Source organism: Aotus nancymaae, unplaced genomic scaffold (assembly GCF_030222135.1).
Source record: "Aotus nancymaae isolate 86718 unplaced genomic scaffold, 86718_ANA_hifiasm-v0.15.2.pri h1tg000089l, whole genome shotgun sequence".
Taxonomy (NCBI): Eukaryota; Metazoa; Chordata; class Mammalia; order Primates; family Aotidae; genus Aotus; species Aotus nancymaae.
The window spans coordinates 24,822,515-24,835,137 of NW_026988504.1; the positions used below are offsets into that span (position 1 = coordinate 24,822,515).

Genomic DNA, 12,623 nt, shown 5'->3' on the forward strand with positions numbered 1-12,623 from the left:
AAGACCTCAGTGTTATCTGCAGTCAAAAGGTGACGGGTGGGCCGGGCGTGGCGGCTCACGCCTGTAACCCTAGCACTTTGGGAGGCCGAGGCGGGCAGATCACCTGAGGTTGGGAGTTCGAGACCAGCCTGACCAACATGGAGAAACCTCATCTCTACTAAAAATACAAAATTAGCTGAGCGTGGTGGCGCATGCCTGTAATCCCAACTACTCGCGAGGCCGAGGTAGAGAATCGTTAAACCCAGGAGGCGAAGGTTACGGTGAGCCGAGATCGCGCCATTGCACGCCAGCCTGGGCAACAAGAGCGAAACTCTGTCTCAAAAAAAAAGTGACGGGTGATGGGTGATGGGTAGGTTCAGAGCGCGACTCACGTTGCTGAAGCTCTGCGCGGCTTTAGAGAATTCCCCGCACCGGTAGAGCCGCTCGCCTTCCGCCATGTAAGACGGAAAGGTACTTCGCAAGGTCTCGCCTTTGGGATCCGACATGCTGACCGGATTTAGAAACGCTAAAGCAGAGAAATCGAAGAAAAGCTGGAGAACCTCTATCTGGTTTGTGGAAGCTCCGTTTCGTAGCAACCGTGAGACATACAGCGACTTCCGGTTCCGCTTCTGTCTGGCTTGGGCCGGGATTCTGGGTTGCAACCTCCTGGCGTGCGCATGCGCCAGTTCAGCCGCCCACTCGACTGGGGAGTGATGAGTGCGTGGCTGCCGGCTGCAACGCGGCTGCGTACCTTAGCATTGGCTGTTGCGCGCTCCGTCGGTTCTCTCTGGAGTTGCTGCGTGAAAAGTATTCTTTGTAAGACAGCCAAGAAAACAGGAAGAGGGTTGGAGGCAAAGTTCCAACTAGGGTTAAGGCATATGTGGTGAGGATATGTGCCCCGCGTACTGCCATTAGGGGAAGAGAGCACTGGGCTTGGAGTCAGCGGACGTGGTCTGACTTCACTCCTGTCACTTCCTAACTGCGTGACCTCTCGCGGGGCATGTAAGGGCCCCTAGCCTCGAATGTTCCACCTGTCAAATAAATATGAAAATAATGGAGCATTCAGAGATGTGAGGATTCGCATAAGACAACATGGAAAATAACATTGGGTTCAACATAATTTAATGCAGTTATTGAGCAACTGCTAGTAGCGGGCCTTGACCAAGGCATAGTCTGACGTCCTTTCCCATTCCCTCACCATCATCACTCCTCCAAAAGTGGACTAGGTGCTGCTTCTGGGCTCCCACAATACCCTAAGTAGCTTGCTTAACTGCCTTTACTAAGTTACTTTCAAAACGTCTATTCCCAACGCCAATGGCATTAAGTCACTGTTAAAGTTTAAATAGTAAAAAGATAGGCCAGTCGCGGTGGCTCACGCCTGTAATCCCAGCACTTTGAGAGGCCGAGGCAGGTGGATCACCTGAGGTCAGGAGTGCAAGACCAACCTGACCAACGTGGAGAAACCCTATCTCCACTACAAATACAAAATTAGCCAGGAGTGGTGGCAGGTGCCTGTAATCCCAGCTACTCGAGAGGCTGAGGCAGGAGAATTGCTTGAACTCGGGAGGTAGATGGTGTGGTTAGGCAAGATCAATCCATTGCACTCCAGCTTGGGCAACAAGAGTGAAACTGTCTCAAAAAAACAAAATCCTTAACTACAAATGCACACACGCAAACGCACACACACACACACGCATACGGCGTACATGTAAAACTGGGATATCTAAGATCAGTGGATTGTATCAGTGTCAATTTTCTGGTTGTGTTATTGCACTAAAGTTTTTTTTTTTTTGAGACGGAGTTTTGCTCTTGTTACCCAGGCTGGAGTGCAATGGCGCGATCTCGGCTCACCGCAACCTCCGTCTCCTGGGTTCAAGCAATTCTCCTGCCTCAGCCTCCCGAGTAGCTGGGACTACAGGCGTGCGCCACCATGCCCGGCTAATTTTTGTATTTTTAGTAGAGACGGGGTTTCACCTTGTTGACTAGGATGGTCTTGATCTCTTGACCTCGTGATCCACCCGCCTCGGCCTCCCAAAGTGCTGGGATTATAGGCATGAGCCACCGCGCCTAGCCCGCACTAAAGTTTTTAAAGCTGTTACCATTGGGAGAAACTGGGAAAAGAACACATGGGATCTTTTTTATATTTATTTCTTAGAACTGCATATGAATCTATGATTATCTCAAAAAGTCTAATTCAAAAGACAAAAAATAGCATGGTCCCTGCTTGAAAGAGTTCTATCTAATAGGGGAGAAAGATGTGTAAACAAGTAGTGGCCACTTAAAGTGATATTAACTAGTAATTCAAAGTTCTGTGTGCCTGTGAGGGAGATGAGGACAAAGTGGTGTGAAACCCAGACAAATGAATGATTCAGTCAGGTCTGAGATGAGTTAGAGACAGTTTCACAAAGGGATAACGTTTGAGCTGAGGGTGAGTACCGTGGTGCTCAGTAGAGATAAGTAGGGAATGAGGGCTCAGCATGGTAGCTCATGCCTGTAATCCCAGTACTTTGGGAGGCTGAGATGGGAGTATCGCCTGAGCTCAGGAGTTTCAGACCAGCCTGGGCAACATGACCAAGCCCTGTTTCTACCACAAATACAAAAATGAGCTGGGTGTTGGGACACGGCACTCTAGCCTGTGTAACAAAGTGAGACCCTGTATAAAAAAAAAAAAAAAAAAAAAAAGGCTTTTCTGAGGATCCGGCAAGATGGCAGAGGTGGAGCAGAAGAATAAGTGACCTACTGCAGCGTGGACCTGGACCAGCTGCTGGACATGTCCTACAAACAGCTGATTCAGCCATACAGTGTGCGCCAGTGGCCATGGCTGAACCCGGACCTGTGGCAGAAGCAGTACTCACTGCGGAAGCGCCTTTGCAAGGCCAAGAAGGAGGTGCCACCCATGGAGAAGCCAGAAGTGGTGAAGACACAGACTCACCGGTGGGACATGATCATCCTGCCTGAGATGGTGGGCAGCACAGTGGGCGTCTACAACGGCAAGACCTTCAGCCAGGTGGAGATCAAGCCAGAGGTGATCGGTCACTACCTGGACAAGTTCTCCATCACCTACAAGCCCATGAACCATGGTTGGCCCAGTATCGGGGCCACTCACTCTTCCTGCTTCATCCCTCTCAAGTAGTGTCTCAACTAATAAAGGCACACATTGGCCAGGCACAGTGTCTCATGCCTGTAATCCCAGCACTTTGGGAGGCTGAGGCGGGTGGATCACCTGAGGTCAGGGGTTTGAAACCATCCTGGCCAACATGGCGAAACCCTGTCTCTACTAAAAATACAAAATTAGCCCAGCATGGTGGTACATGCCTGTAATCCCAGCTACTTGGGAGGCTGAGGCAGGAGAATCGTTTGAACCTGGAAGGTGGAGGTTGCTGTGAGCTGAAATTGCACCATTGCACTCCAGCCTGGACAAGAGTGAAACTCCGCCTCAAAAAAAAAAAAAAGAAATTAAATAAATAAAAGGCACACATCTCCAAAAAATAATGAGATGTACAAAGGCTGGAGGTGTGTACATTCACAGGATGTTTAAGGAGTAGCAACATGACCTGCAGTGAAACTGGTCCTGTTCTAGGTTAAGGTGGGCTCCTTGATGAGTTGAGGACTGCTACTGAAGCAAACAGCATTAATAAAAAAAAAAAAAAAAAAAAAAAAAAAACTTCTGTAAGAAAGAGATCTACTGATTCAATGCAGTCCCAATCAGAATTTCAGTCTTTTTTTTTTTGAAATGCAGTCTTGCTTTGGTACCCAGGCTGGAATGCAATGGCGGGATCTTGGCTCATTGCAACTTCCACCTCCTGGGTTCAAGTGATTCTCCTGCCTCAGCTTCCAGAGTCGCTGGGATTACAGGCATGCACCACTAGGCCCAGCTAATTTTTTGTATTTCTTTTTTTTTCTTCAATTTTTATTTTTAAAAACTAAATGGCAAAATATATACACTGTGGAGTCTGAATCTCCCCATCATAGAGTGTGAACGATGGTCCGGCTGCGAAGATGCTGAATATACTTTTTGGCCTGGTCAACTGCCATCTTTGGTGGCTCAGGTGGAGGTGGGGGACCTTCCACCAACTTCACAAAATAATGGCAATAAACCTTCTCCATGATCCCAAAGTAACCTCTGCCATGGTAGCGGATGCATTTCAGGCACTGGCCTTGCCCTGAGGTGGAATCAGCTATATATAAATTGGACCTGAATTCCACATTGTGGTCTCTCACTGCCATATCTTGCGCTTCTAAGAGAACCTCTTTAATTATTTTGGCCCCATTTTTGTTGCTGAATTCCAACTGAGCTAAAGCCTGGTCAATAGACATTCCTTGTATCAATTTTGCCAAATACCACATCTTGTCTTTGCTGTCTTTTATTTGTCTTCGACAGTGGTAGATTTCCGCTGGTCTCCAAGGTTCTCCAGGCAGTTGTAGTGGATGAACAATTTTATTATTCTTCTCCCATTTTCGAGAAATGTAAAGAGAAGCACTTGTGTGGATATAGGATTGAGGTAAAACACCAAAGGCCAGCTTCCCCCGGCTCCTCAGTTTCTGTATCCATAACGCACCCAACTGATCCAGTACTGCCGCTGCCATCTTTCACCCTCCCGCTGCCAATTCTTTGTATTTCTAGTAGAGATGGGGTTTCACCATGTTGGCTAGGCTGGTCTTGAACTCCTGACCTCAGGTGATCCACCTGCCTCGGCCTTCCAAAGTGCTGGGATTACAGGCATGAGCCACTGTGCCCACCCTTATTTTTTTTTTTGTTTTTTGTTTTTAAAGAGATAGGGTCTCGCTATGTTGCCCAGGCTGGAGTGCAGTGGCTATTCACAGGCACGATCCCACTACTGATCAGCACGGGAGTTTTGACCTGCTCCGTTTCCAACCTGGGCTGGTTCACCCCTCCTTAGGCAACCTGGTGGTCACCTGATCCCGGGAGGTCACCATATTGATGCCAAACTTAGTGCGGACACCCGATCGTCATAGCGCACTACAGCTCAGAACTCCTGGACCCAAGAGCTCCTCCAGCCTCAGCCTCCCAAATAGCTGAGACTATAGGCATGCACCACCGAGCCCGGCCCCGCCCTTATTTTTATTTTTTGAGACAGAGTTGGCTTTGTCCCCTAAGCTGGAGTGAGTAGTAAGATCTTGGCTCACTGCAACCTCTGCTTTCTGAGCTCAGGCTACCTTCCCACCTCAGCCTCCTGAGTAGCTGGGACTACAGGCATGCACTACCACACTCAGCTAATTTTTTTTTTTTTTTTGAGATGGAGTTTCACTTTTGTAGTCCAGGCTGGAGTGCAATGGGGTGATCTTAGTTCACCGCAACCTCTGTCTCCCGGGTTCAATTGATTATCTTGCCTCAGCTTCCCAAGGAGCTGGGATTACAGGCATGTGCCACCTCACCCAGCTAATTTTGTATTTTTAGTAGAAACGGGATTTCTTCATGTTGGTCAGGCTGGTCTCGAACTCCCAACCTCAGGTGATCCGCCTGCTTCCCAAAGTTCTAGGATTACAGGCATGAGCCAACATGCCTGGCACCCAGCTAATTATTGTATTGTTTTAGTAGAGACAGGGTTTTGCCACGTTGCCCAGGCTGGTTTTGAACTCCTGAACTCAAGCAATCCTCCCACCTCAGCTACCCAAAGTCCTGAGATTACAGGTGTGAACCACTATGCCTGTCCAAATGTAAATATTAAATTTGCTTTTTTAGATGGAGTCTCACTCTGTTGCCCAGGTTTGAGTACAGTAGTGCAATCTCAGCTCACTCCTCCACCTCCTGGGTTCAAGCGATTCTCCTGCCTCATCCTCCCAAGTAGCTTGGATTACAGGCATGTGCCACCATGCCTGTCTAATTTTGTATTTTTAATAGAGACAGGGTTTCTCCATGTTGGTCAGGCTGGTCTTGAACTCCTGACCTCAGGTGACCCGCCTGCCTTGGCCTCCCAAAGTGCTGAGATTATAGGCATGAGCCACCGTGCCCAGCCAAAATATGTTTTTACATTTACATAAATGTAAAAAACCTTGACCCTTACCTCATATCATATACAAAAATTAACTAGTAATATTTAAATGTAAGAGGTAAAATAATGCAACTGGAAAAAAATGTTGAAAATGTTTTTCAATATTTCAATATTTGCCACAAAAAGCATAAAAAAGAAGAAATAAGTTTGACTTTATCAACATTGAAATCCTTTGTTCCTCAAAAGACACTGTTTACTAGAAAACTAAAAGACAAGCCACAGGACAGGCATGAGGCACCCCCCAGCACTATGGGAGGCAGTGATAGGAGGAGGCTTGAACCTGCTTGAGGCCAGCTCGAGACCAGCCTGGACAACATAGTGAGATCTCATTTCTACCAAAAAAAAAAAAAAAAAATTAGTCGGCGTGGTGGCACACACTTGTAGCCCCAAATACTTGGGAGACTGAGGTGGGAGGATTCCTTGTTCCCAGGAGTTTGAGGCTGCAGTGAGCTGTCATCAGGCTGCAGCACTCCAGGCTGAGCAACATAGTGAGATCTCATCTCAAAAAACATAAAATTCTGAAAATGCAAACTAATCTATATTGCCTGGAAGCAAAACAGTGGCTGCCTGGGAACATGGCAGTAGGGAAGTGAGGGGTAGATTACAAAGGAGTACAGGGAAACTCATGGAGGTGAAGAATATGTTCATTATCTTGCTTGTGGTAATGGTTTCACTGGTATATACATGGTTTTTTGTTGTTTTTTGTTTGTTTGTTTTTGTTTTTTTTGAGACAGAGTCTCCCTCTGTTGCCCAGGCTGGAGTGCAATGGTGCGATCTCAGCTCACTGCAACCTCTGCCTCCCGGGTTCAAGCGATTCTCCTGCCTCAGTCTCCTGACTAGCTGGGATTACAGGCACCCGTCACCATGCTCAGCTAATTTTTGTATTTTTAGTAGAGACAGGGTTTCACCATCTTGACCAGGCTGGTCTTGAACTCCTGACCTCGTGATCCACCTGCCTCAGCCTCTAAAAGTGCTGGGATTACAGGCATGAGCCACTGCGCCTGGCTATGCATGTATTAAAACTAATCAAATTGTACACTTTATATGCCGTTTATTGTACATTAATTATATATAAGGAAAGCTGTTTTAAAAATACAATAAAATAGCAATCATAATATGTGCTTTTCGGCAGTTTATAAAGCACCATGTGACCTTCACAACACCCTAGTGAGGTAAAGAGCCAGGCAGTAGTTTCCTGGTTTTACAGATGAAACACTGAGGCTGAGAGAGATGACAGGGTTTGCCCCAGGTTACAACACAAGGATATAAGTGAGCTGGATTGGGGCCTATGCCTTAGGTTGAATCAGCAGGGTAAAGAGGGCTAGAATTAGATTCCAGGCTGTCTCAGCCATTTATAGCTGGGTTCCTCATGTTATTGCTTTATTTATTCTTTTATTGTGAAATAGAACACAGTAAAAAAAAAAATACGCATAAAACATACATGTCTGGCTGGGCGTGGTGGCTCACTCCTGCAATCCCAGCACTTTGGGAGGCTGAGGCAGGCAGATCACCTGAGGTCAGGCATTCAAGACCAGCCTGGCCAACATGGTGAAGCCCCATCTCTACCAAAAATACAAAAATTAGCCTGGTGTGGTGGCACACACCTGTAATCCCAGCTACTCCGGAGGCTGAGTTAGGAGAATCGCTTGGCCAAGGCAGGAGAATCACTTGAACCTGAAAGGCAGAGGTTGCAGTGAACCAAGATCATGCCCTTGCACTCCAGCCTAGGCAGCAGAGCAAGACTCTTAAAAAAAAAAGTATACCCATGTAGTCATTACACAGGTAAATCAAGAAACATATTGCTAGCAGGGGGTGCCCTGAGAGGCCCCTCCTCAGTCACAGCTCCCTCCCCAGATTACTACTGCCTTCACTGTGAGCCCGAATCATCTCTCTCCTGGATTACTTCAACATCCTTCTAAGTGCATCTTCTTGGCCTACCCTCCCCCGCTTCCTTCTCAACACAATAGTCAGAAGATTCCTTTTATTTATTTATTTAGACAGAGTGTTGCTCTGTCACTCAGGCTGGAGAGCAGTGGCACAATCTTGGCTTACTGCAACCTCTGCCCTCTCAAGCAATCCTCCTACCTCCTGCCTCAACCTCCCCAGTAGCTGGAACCACAGGTGCACACCATCATGCCCTGCTAATTTTTGTGTGTTTTTTTTGGTGGAGAAGGTGTTTTGCCATGTTGCCCAGGCTGGTCTTGAACTCCTGGGCTTAGGTGATCCTGCCTTGGCTTCCCAAAATGCTGGGATTACAGGCTTGAACCATCATGCCTTGCCAGAAAACTCCTGTTAGTTTTTTATTTTATTCATTTATTTATTAAGATGGGGTTTCACCATGATGGCCAGGCTGGTCTTGAACTCCTGGCCTCAGGTGATCCACCCACCTCGGCCTCCCAAAGTGCTAGGATTACAGGCATGAGCCACCACGCCCGGCCTTTATTTTATTTTAAGACAGAGTCTCTCTCTGTCTCCCAGGCTGGAGTGCAGTGGCGCAATCTCTGCTCACTGCAACCTCTGCCTCCTGGGTTCAAGCGATTCTCCTGCCTCATCCTCCTCAGTAGCTGGGATTACAAGTGCCCGCTACCACACCCAGCTAATTTTTATATTTTTATTGTAGATGGGGTTTCGCCACATTTGCCAGGCTGGTCTCAAACTCCTGACCTCAAGTGATCAGCCCTTCTTGGCCCCCCAAAGTGCTAGGATTACAGAAGCCACCATGCCCGGCCTTTTTTAAAATTTGAAACAGAACTTTGCTCTGTCACCCATGCTGGAATGTAGTGGCATAATCATGGCTTACTGCAGCAAAGTGCCACCACGTCCAGCTAATTTTTGTATTTCCTGTAGAGACATGGATTCACCATGCTGCTCAAACTCCTGGGCTCAAGTGATCTACCTGCAGCAGCCTCTCAAGGTGCTGGGAATACTCTTTGCACCATTGCCTCCAGTCCCATTCAGCTCTTAAAGAATATCTGGGCTCCTTCCAGTTTTTGGTCACATTGAACAATACAGTACAATCGCAAATGTGTCTCTTGGCACATGTGTATGACATTTTACAGAGCATATGCCTAGGAGTAGAACTGTAGCGTTGTAGTGTATGTGGCTCTTTGATTTTACTAGATAATACCAAATGGTTTCCAAAGTGTTTGCATCAGTCTACCCTCTCACCTTTTTTTTTTCAGATGGAGTTTCACTCTTGTTGCCCAGACTGGAGTGTAATGGCAAGATCTCAGCTCACCGAAACCTCCGCCTGCTGGGTTCAAGCTATTCTCCTGCCTCAGCCTCCTAAGTAGCTTACAGGCACGCGCTGCCACGCCCAGCTAATTTTTGTATTTTTAGCAGAGATGGGGTTTCTCCATGTTGGTCAGGGGGGTCTCGAACTCCCAACCTCAGGTGATCCCCCCCGCCTCGGCCTCCCAAAGTGCTGGGATTACAGGCGTGAGCCACCACACCTGGCCTCCCTCTCACCTTTTTGAACCTCATTTCTCTTGTGTTTTGTTCGTAAAATAAGAGGATTGAAGGGTAGAATTTCTGAGATCTCTTTTGGTCCTGATATCTCATGAATCTGTGATCAAGGAGCCCTAAATCAGCAGCACTTGGTGCTGAGCATTTCTTTCTTTCTTTTTTTTATTGAGACCGAGTTTCGCTCTTGTGGCCCAGGCTGGAGTGCAATGGCACGATCTCGGCTCATCGAAACCTCCACCTCAGCCTCCCGAGTAGCTGGGATTACAGGCATGTGCCACCACACCCAGCTAATTTTGTATTTTTAGTAGAGATGGGGTTTCTCCATGTTGGTCAGGCTGGTCTTGAACTCCCATCCTCAGGTGATCCACCTGTCTTGACCTCCCAAAGTACTGGGAGTACAAAGCTTGAGCAACCATGCCTGGCCTGGTACTGAGCATTTCTGAGGGAACACCAAAGTTATGAGAGAGAGAGGTCAATGCAACCTGTGCTGGAGATGAGGCCTGCAAATGCTGTAGGGCTGGGCACAGTTCTAAACCTTGAATATTGGTGTTATAACAACCTGGGCAAGGTGGCATGACCCAGTCTCTACAAAAAAAAAATTTCTGTTTTTAATTATCCAGTTATGGTGGCATTTGCCTATAGTGCCAGTTACTCTGGAAACTGAGGCAGGAAGATCACCTGAGCCTAGGAGGTTGAGGCTGAAGTGAGCTGTCATTGAGCCACTGCTCACTGCTCTCCAGCCTGGGTGACAGAGTGAGACCCTGTCTCAAAAAAAAAAAAAAAATCCAGCCAGGCACAGTGTCTCACACATGTATCCCAGCACTTTGGTAGGCCAAGGAGGGAGGATCACTTGAGCCTAGGAGTTTGAGACCAGCCTGGGCAACTTACTGAGACCCCATCTCTATGGGAAAAAAAATGGTGTTGGGTAGAGACTTGGGCCTTGACAGAGCCTGGCAACTCTTATCTGTACACCATGACCTCTGCTCCTGTCTGCACTTGAGAGAATTTCCAAACACAGAATATGGCAAAGAGAGACAAGAGGCAAAAATAATAAACTCAGCCAGGTGCAGTGGATCACACCCGTAATCCCAGCAGTTTGGGAGGCTGAGGTAGGTGGATCACCTGAGGTCAGGAGTTTGAGACCAGCCTGGCCAACAGGGTGAAATCCTCATCTCTACAAAAATACAAAAATTAGCTGGGCAAGGTGGCACTTGCCTATAATCACAGCTACTTGGGAGGCTGAGGCAGGAGAATCACTTGAACTCAGGAGGCAGAGGCTGCAGTGAGCCAAGATCATGCCACTGCATTCCAGCCTGGGTGACAAAGTAAGACTCTGTCTCAAAAAAAGAAAAAAGTAAATAGAATGATGAGAAGATGGGTTCCAGATTGATTAATTTGGGGCAGATGAACCTCTGTGCAGGTGTGGTAGGGTAACAAGAGAGTCCTCCTTGAGGAGGCTAGGGGTTAGGGGCAGAGACCTGGTATGAGACCACTGAGTGAACTGGAAAACTTCAGTGGCTGGCTCATGGGCCCTCTGGCCAGCACCTCTCCTCCCTCATTCCTTGGACAGTTATTTTTTGTTGTTCCTGCCCAGGAATAGACAAACTTAGGCGTAGCAACACCTAAATGGAGGACAATCACTCAGCAAACATTTATTGAGTACTTACTATGTACCAGTCATTATTATTATTGTTTTTTTGAGACAGAGTCTTACTCTGTCACCCATGCTGGAGTGCAATGGTAGGATCTCAGCTCACAGCAACTTCTGCCTCCCAGGTTCAAGCAATTGTGCCTCAGCCTCCTGATTAGCTGGATTACAGGCCCATGGCCACCACGCCTGGCTAATTTTTGTATTTTTAGTACAGATGGGGTTTCACCATGTTGGTCAGGCTGGTCTCAAACTCCTGACCTCGTGATCCACCCGCTTCGGCCTTCCACAGTGCTGGGATTATAGGTGTGAGCCACCTCGCCTGGCCACCAGTTATTATTTTAACTGCTAGAAATACAGCAATGAAGAACATAGACAAAGATCCCTATCTTCATCATGCACATATGCAAGTATATCTGAAGGATAAATTATTAGAAATGGAATTACTGGACCAAAAGGCAAATGAATTTAAAATGTTTGCTGATATTACCAAATTGACATACAAAGAGTTTATTATATTTTATGTCCCATTTGGATGACCATTTCCCTAGGAGTGTATCTGTCTGTCTTTCTTTCTTTTTTCTGAGACAGGGTCTAACTCTGTAACCCAGGCTGGTGTTCAGTGGTGCAGTCACTGAACTGCATTTTTTTTTTTTTTTTTTTTTTTTTGAGATAGAGTCTCACTTTGTTGCCCAGGCTAGGGGACAGTGGTGCAATCTCAGCTCACTGCAACCTCCACCTCCCGGGTTCAAGCTATTCTCCTGCCACAGCCTCCCGAGTAACTGGGATTACAGGCATGCACCACCACGCCCGGCTAATTTTTTGTATTTTTAGTAAAGACGGAGTTTTGCCATGTTGGCCATGCTGGTCTTGAACTCCTGGCCTCAAGTGATCTGTCTGCTTTGGCCTTCCAAAGTGCTGGGATTACAGGTGTGAGCCATCACGACTGGCCTCCCCCATTTTAGGACTAAGAGAAGAAAGGTGATAAGGCACTGCTATTTCAAAAAATTGAATGGGAGGGAAGGGACCAGAAAGTGACATCATCAGGGGGCACTTGGTTCAGGCATGGGTAGCAAGTTCAGTTACCTTACTCCTGGCAGCAACAGAAGTGGGGGGAGGGGGGTCTTGGAGAAGTTTTTGTCTGTAAGTGTCACAACACTGTTGCAGCGGGAGTATGACCCAAAGTGCTTGGCAGGAGCATAGGCCTGCTGCTTCCCTGCATTCTGGGCTGACTTCTTCACCTGAGCTGGACAGTGGATGCATTTGGCCTTCTTCCTGGAACTAGACAGCTGTTAGGCTTGGGGAGCAGCTCGGGACCCACAGAGTTGGGGTGCAGGTAGGGAAGGAGGCTGCAGCATGTTGGAACAGTAAATACATGTCCTGATTTCCGGGACTGATTTCATGTATTCTGCCCCACAAGTTCACCAGCACCTGTCAGACTGGATGTCCCGGTTTTTGGTTTGGAAAATACGATCTGTCTCAGGTAATGGAGAAGGGGGAGACAGCAGTTCATTCAT

At 47.4% G+C, this 12,623-nt stretch overlaps 2 protein-coding genes and 1 pseudogene across 3 annotated transcripts in view; 1 reads left to right on the forward strand and 2 right to left on the reverse strand.

The window, feature by feature from the left end:
- ODAD4 (outer dynein arm docking complex subunit 4) overlaps positions 1–591 on the reverse strand; it is a 33,188-nt gene extending 32,597 nt beyond the window's left edge. For both annotated transcript variants that reach the window (XM_064369212.1, XM_064369211.1), the window contains exon 1: positions 372–591. In XM_064369212.1, coding sequence (XP_064225282.1) covers positions 372–485 — 114 coding nt within the window. In that variant the 5' untranslated portion in view covers positions 486–591. The remainder of the gene's footprint in view (positions 1–371) is intronic.
- A 2,093-nt stretch (positions 592–2,684) lies between these two features.
- On the forward strand, positions 2,685–3,112 carry LOC105711167 (small ribosomal subunit protein uS19-like; annotated as a pseudogene).
- Positions 3,113–3,889: 777 nt separating this feature from the next.
- On the reverse strand, positions 3,890–4,566 carry LOC105711166 (large ribosomal subunit protein uL22m-like). Its single transcript, XM_064369562.1, has one exon. The coding sequence runs from the start codon at positions 4,564–4,566 to the stop codon at positions 3,946–3,948; it is 621 nt and encodes a 206-aa protein (XP_064225632.1). The 3' UTR covers positions 3,890–3,945.
- Positions 4,567–12,623: the final 8,057 nt, after the last annotated feature.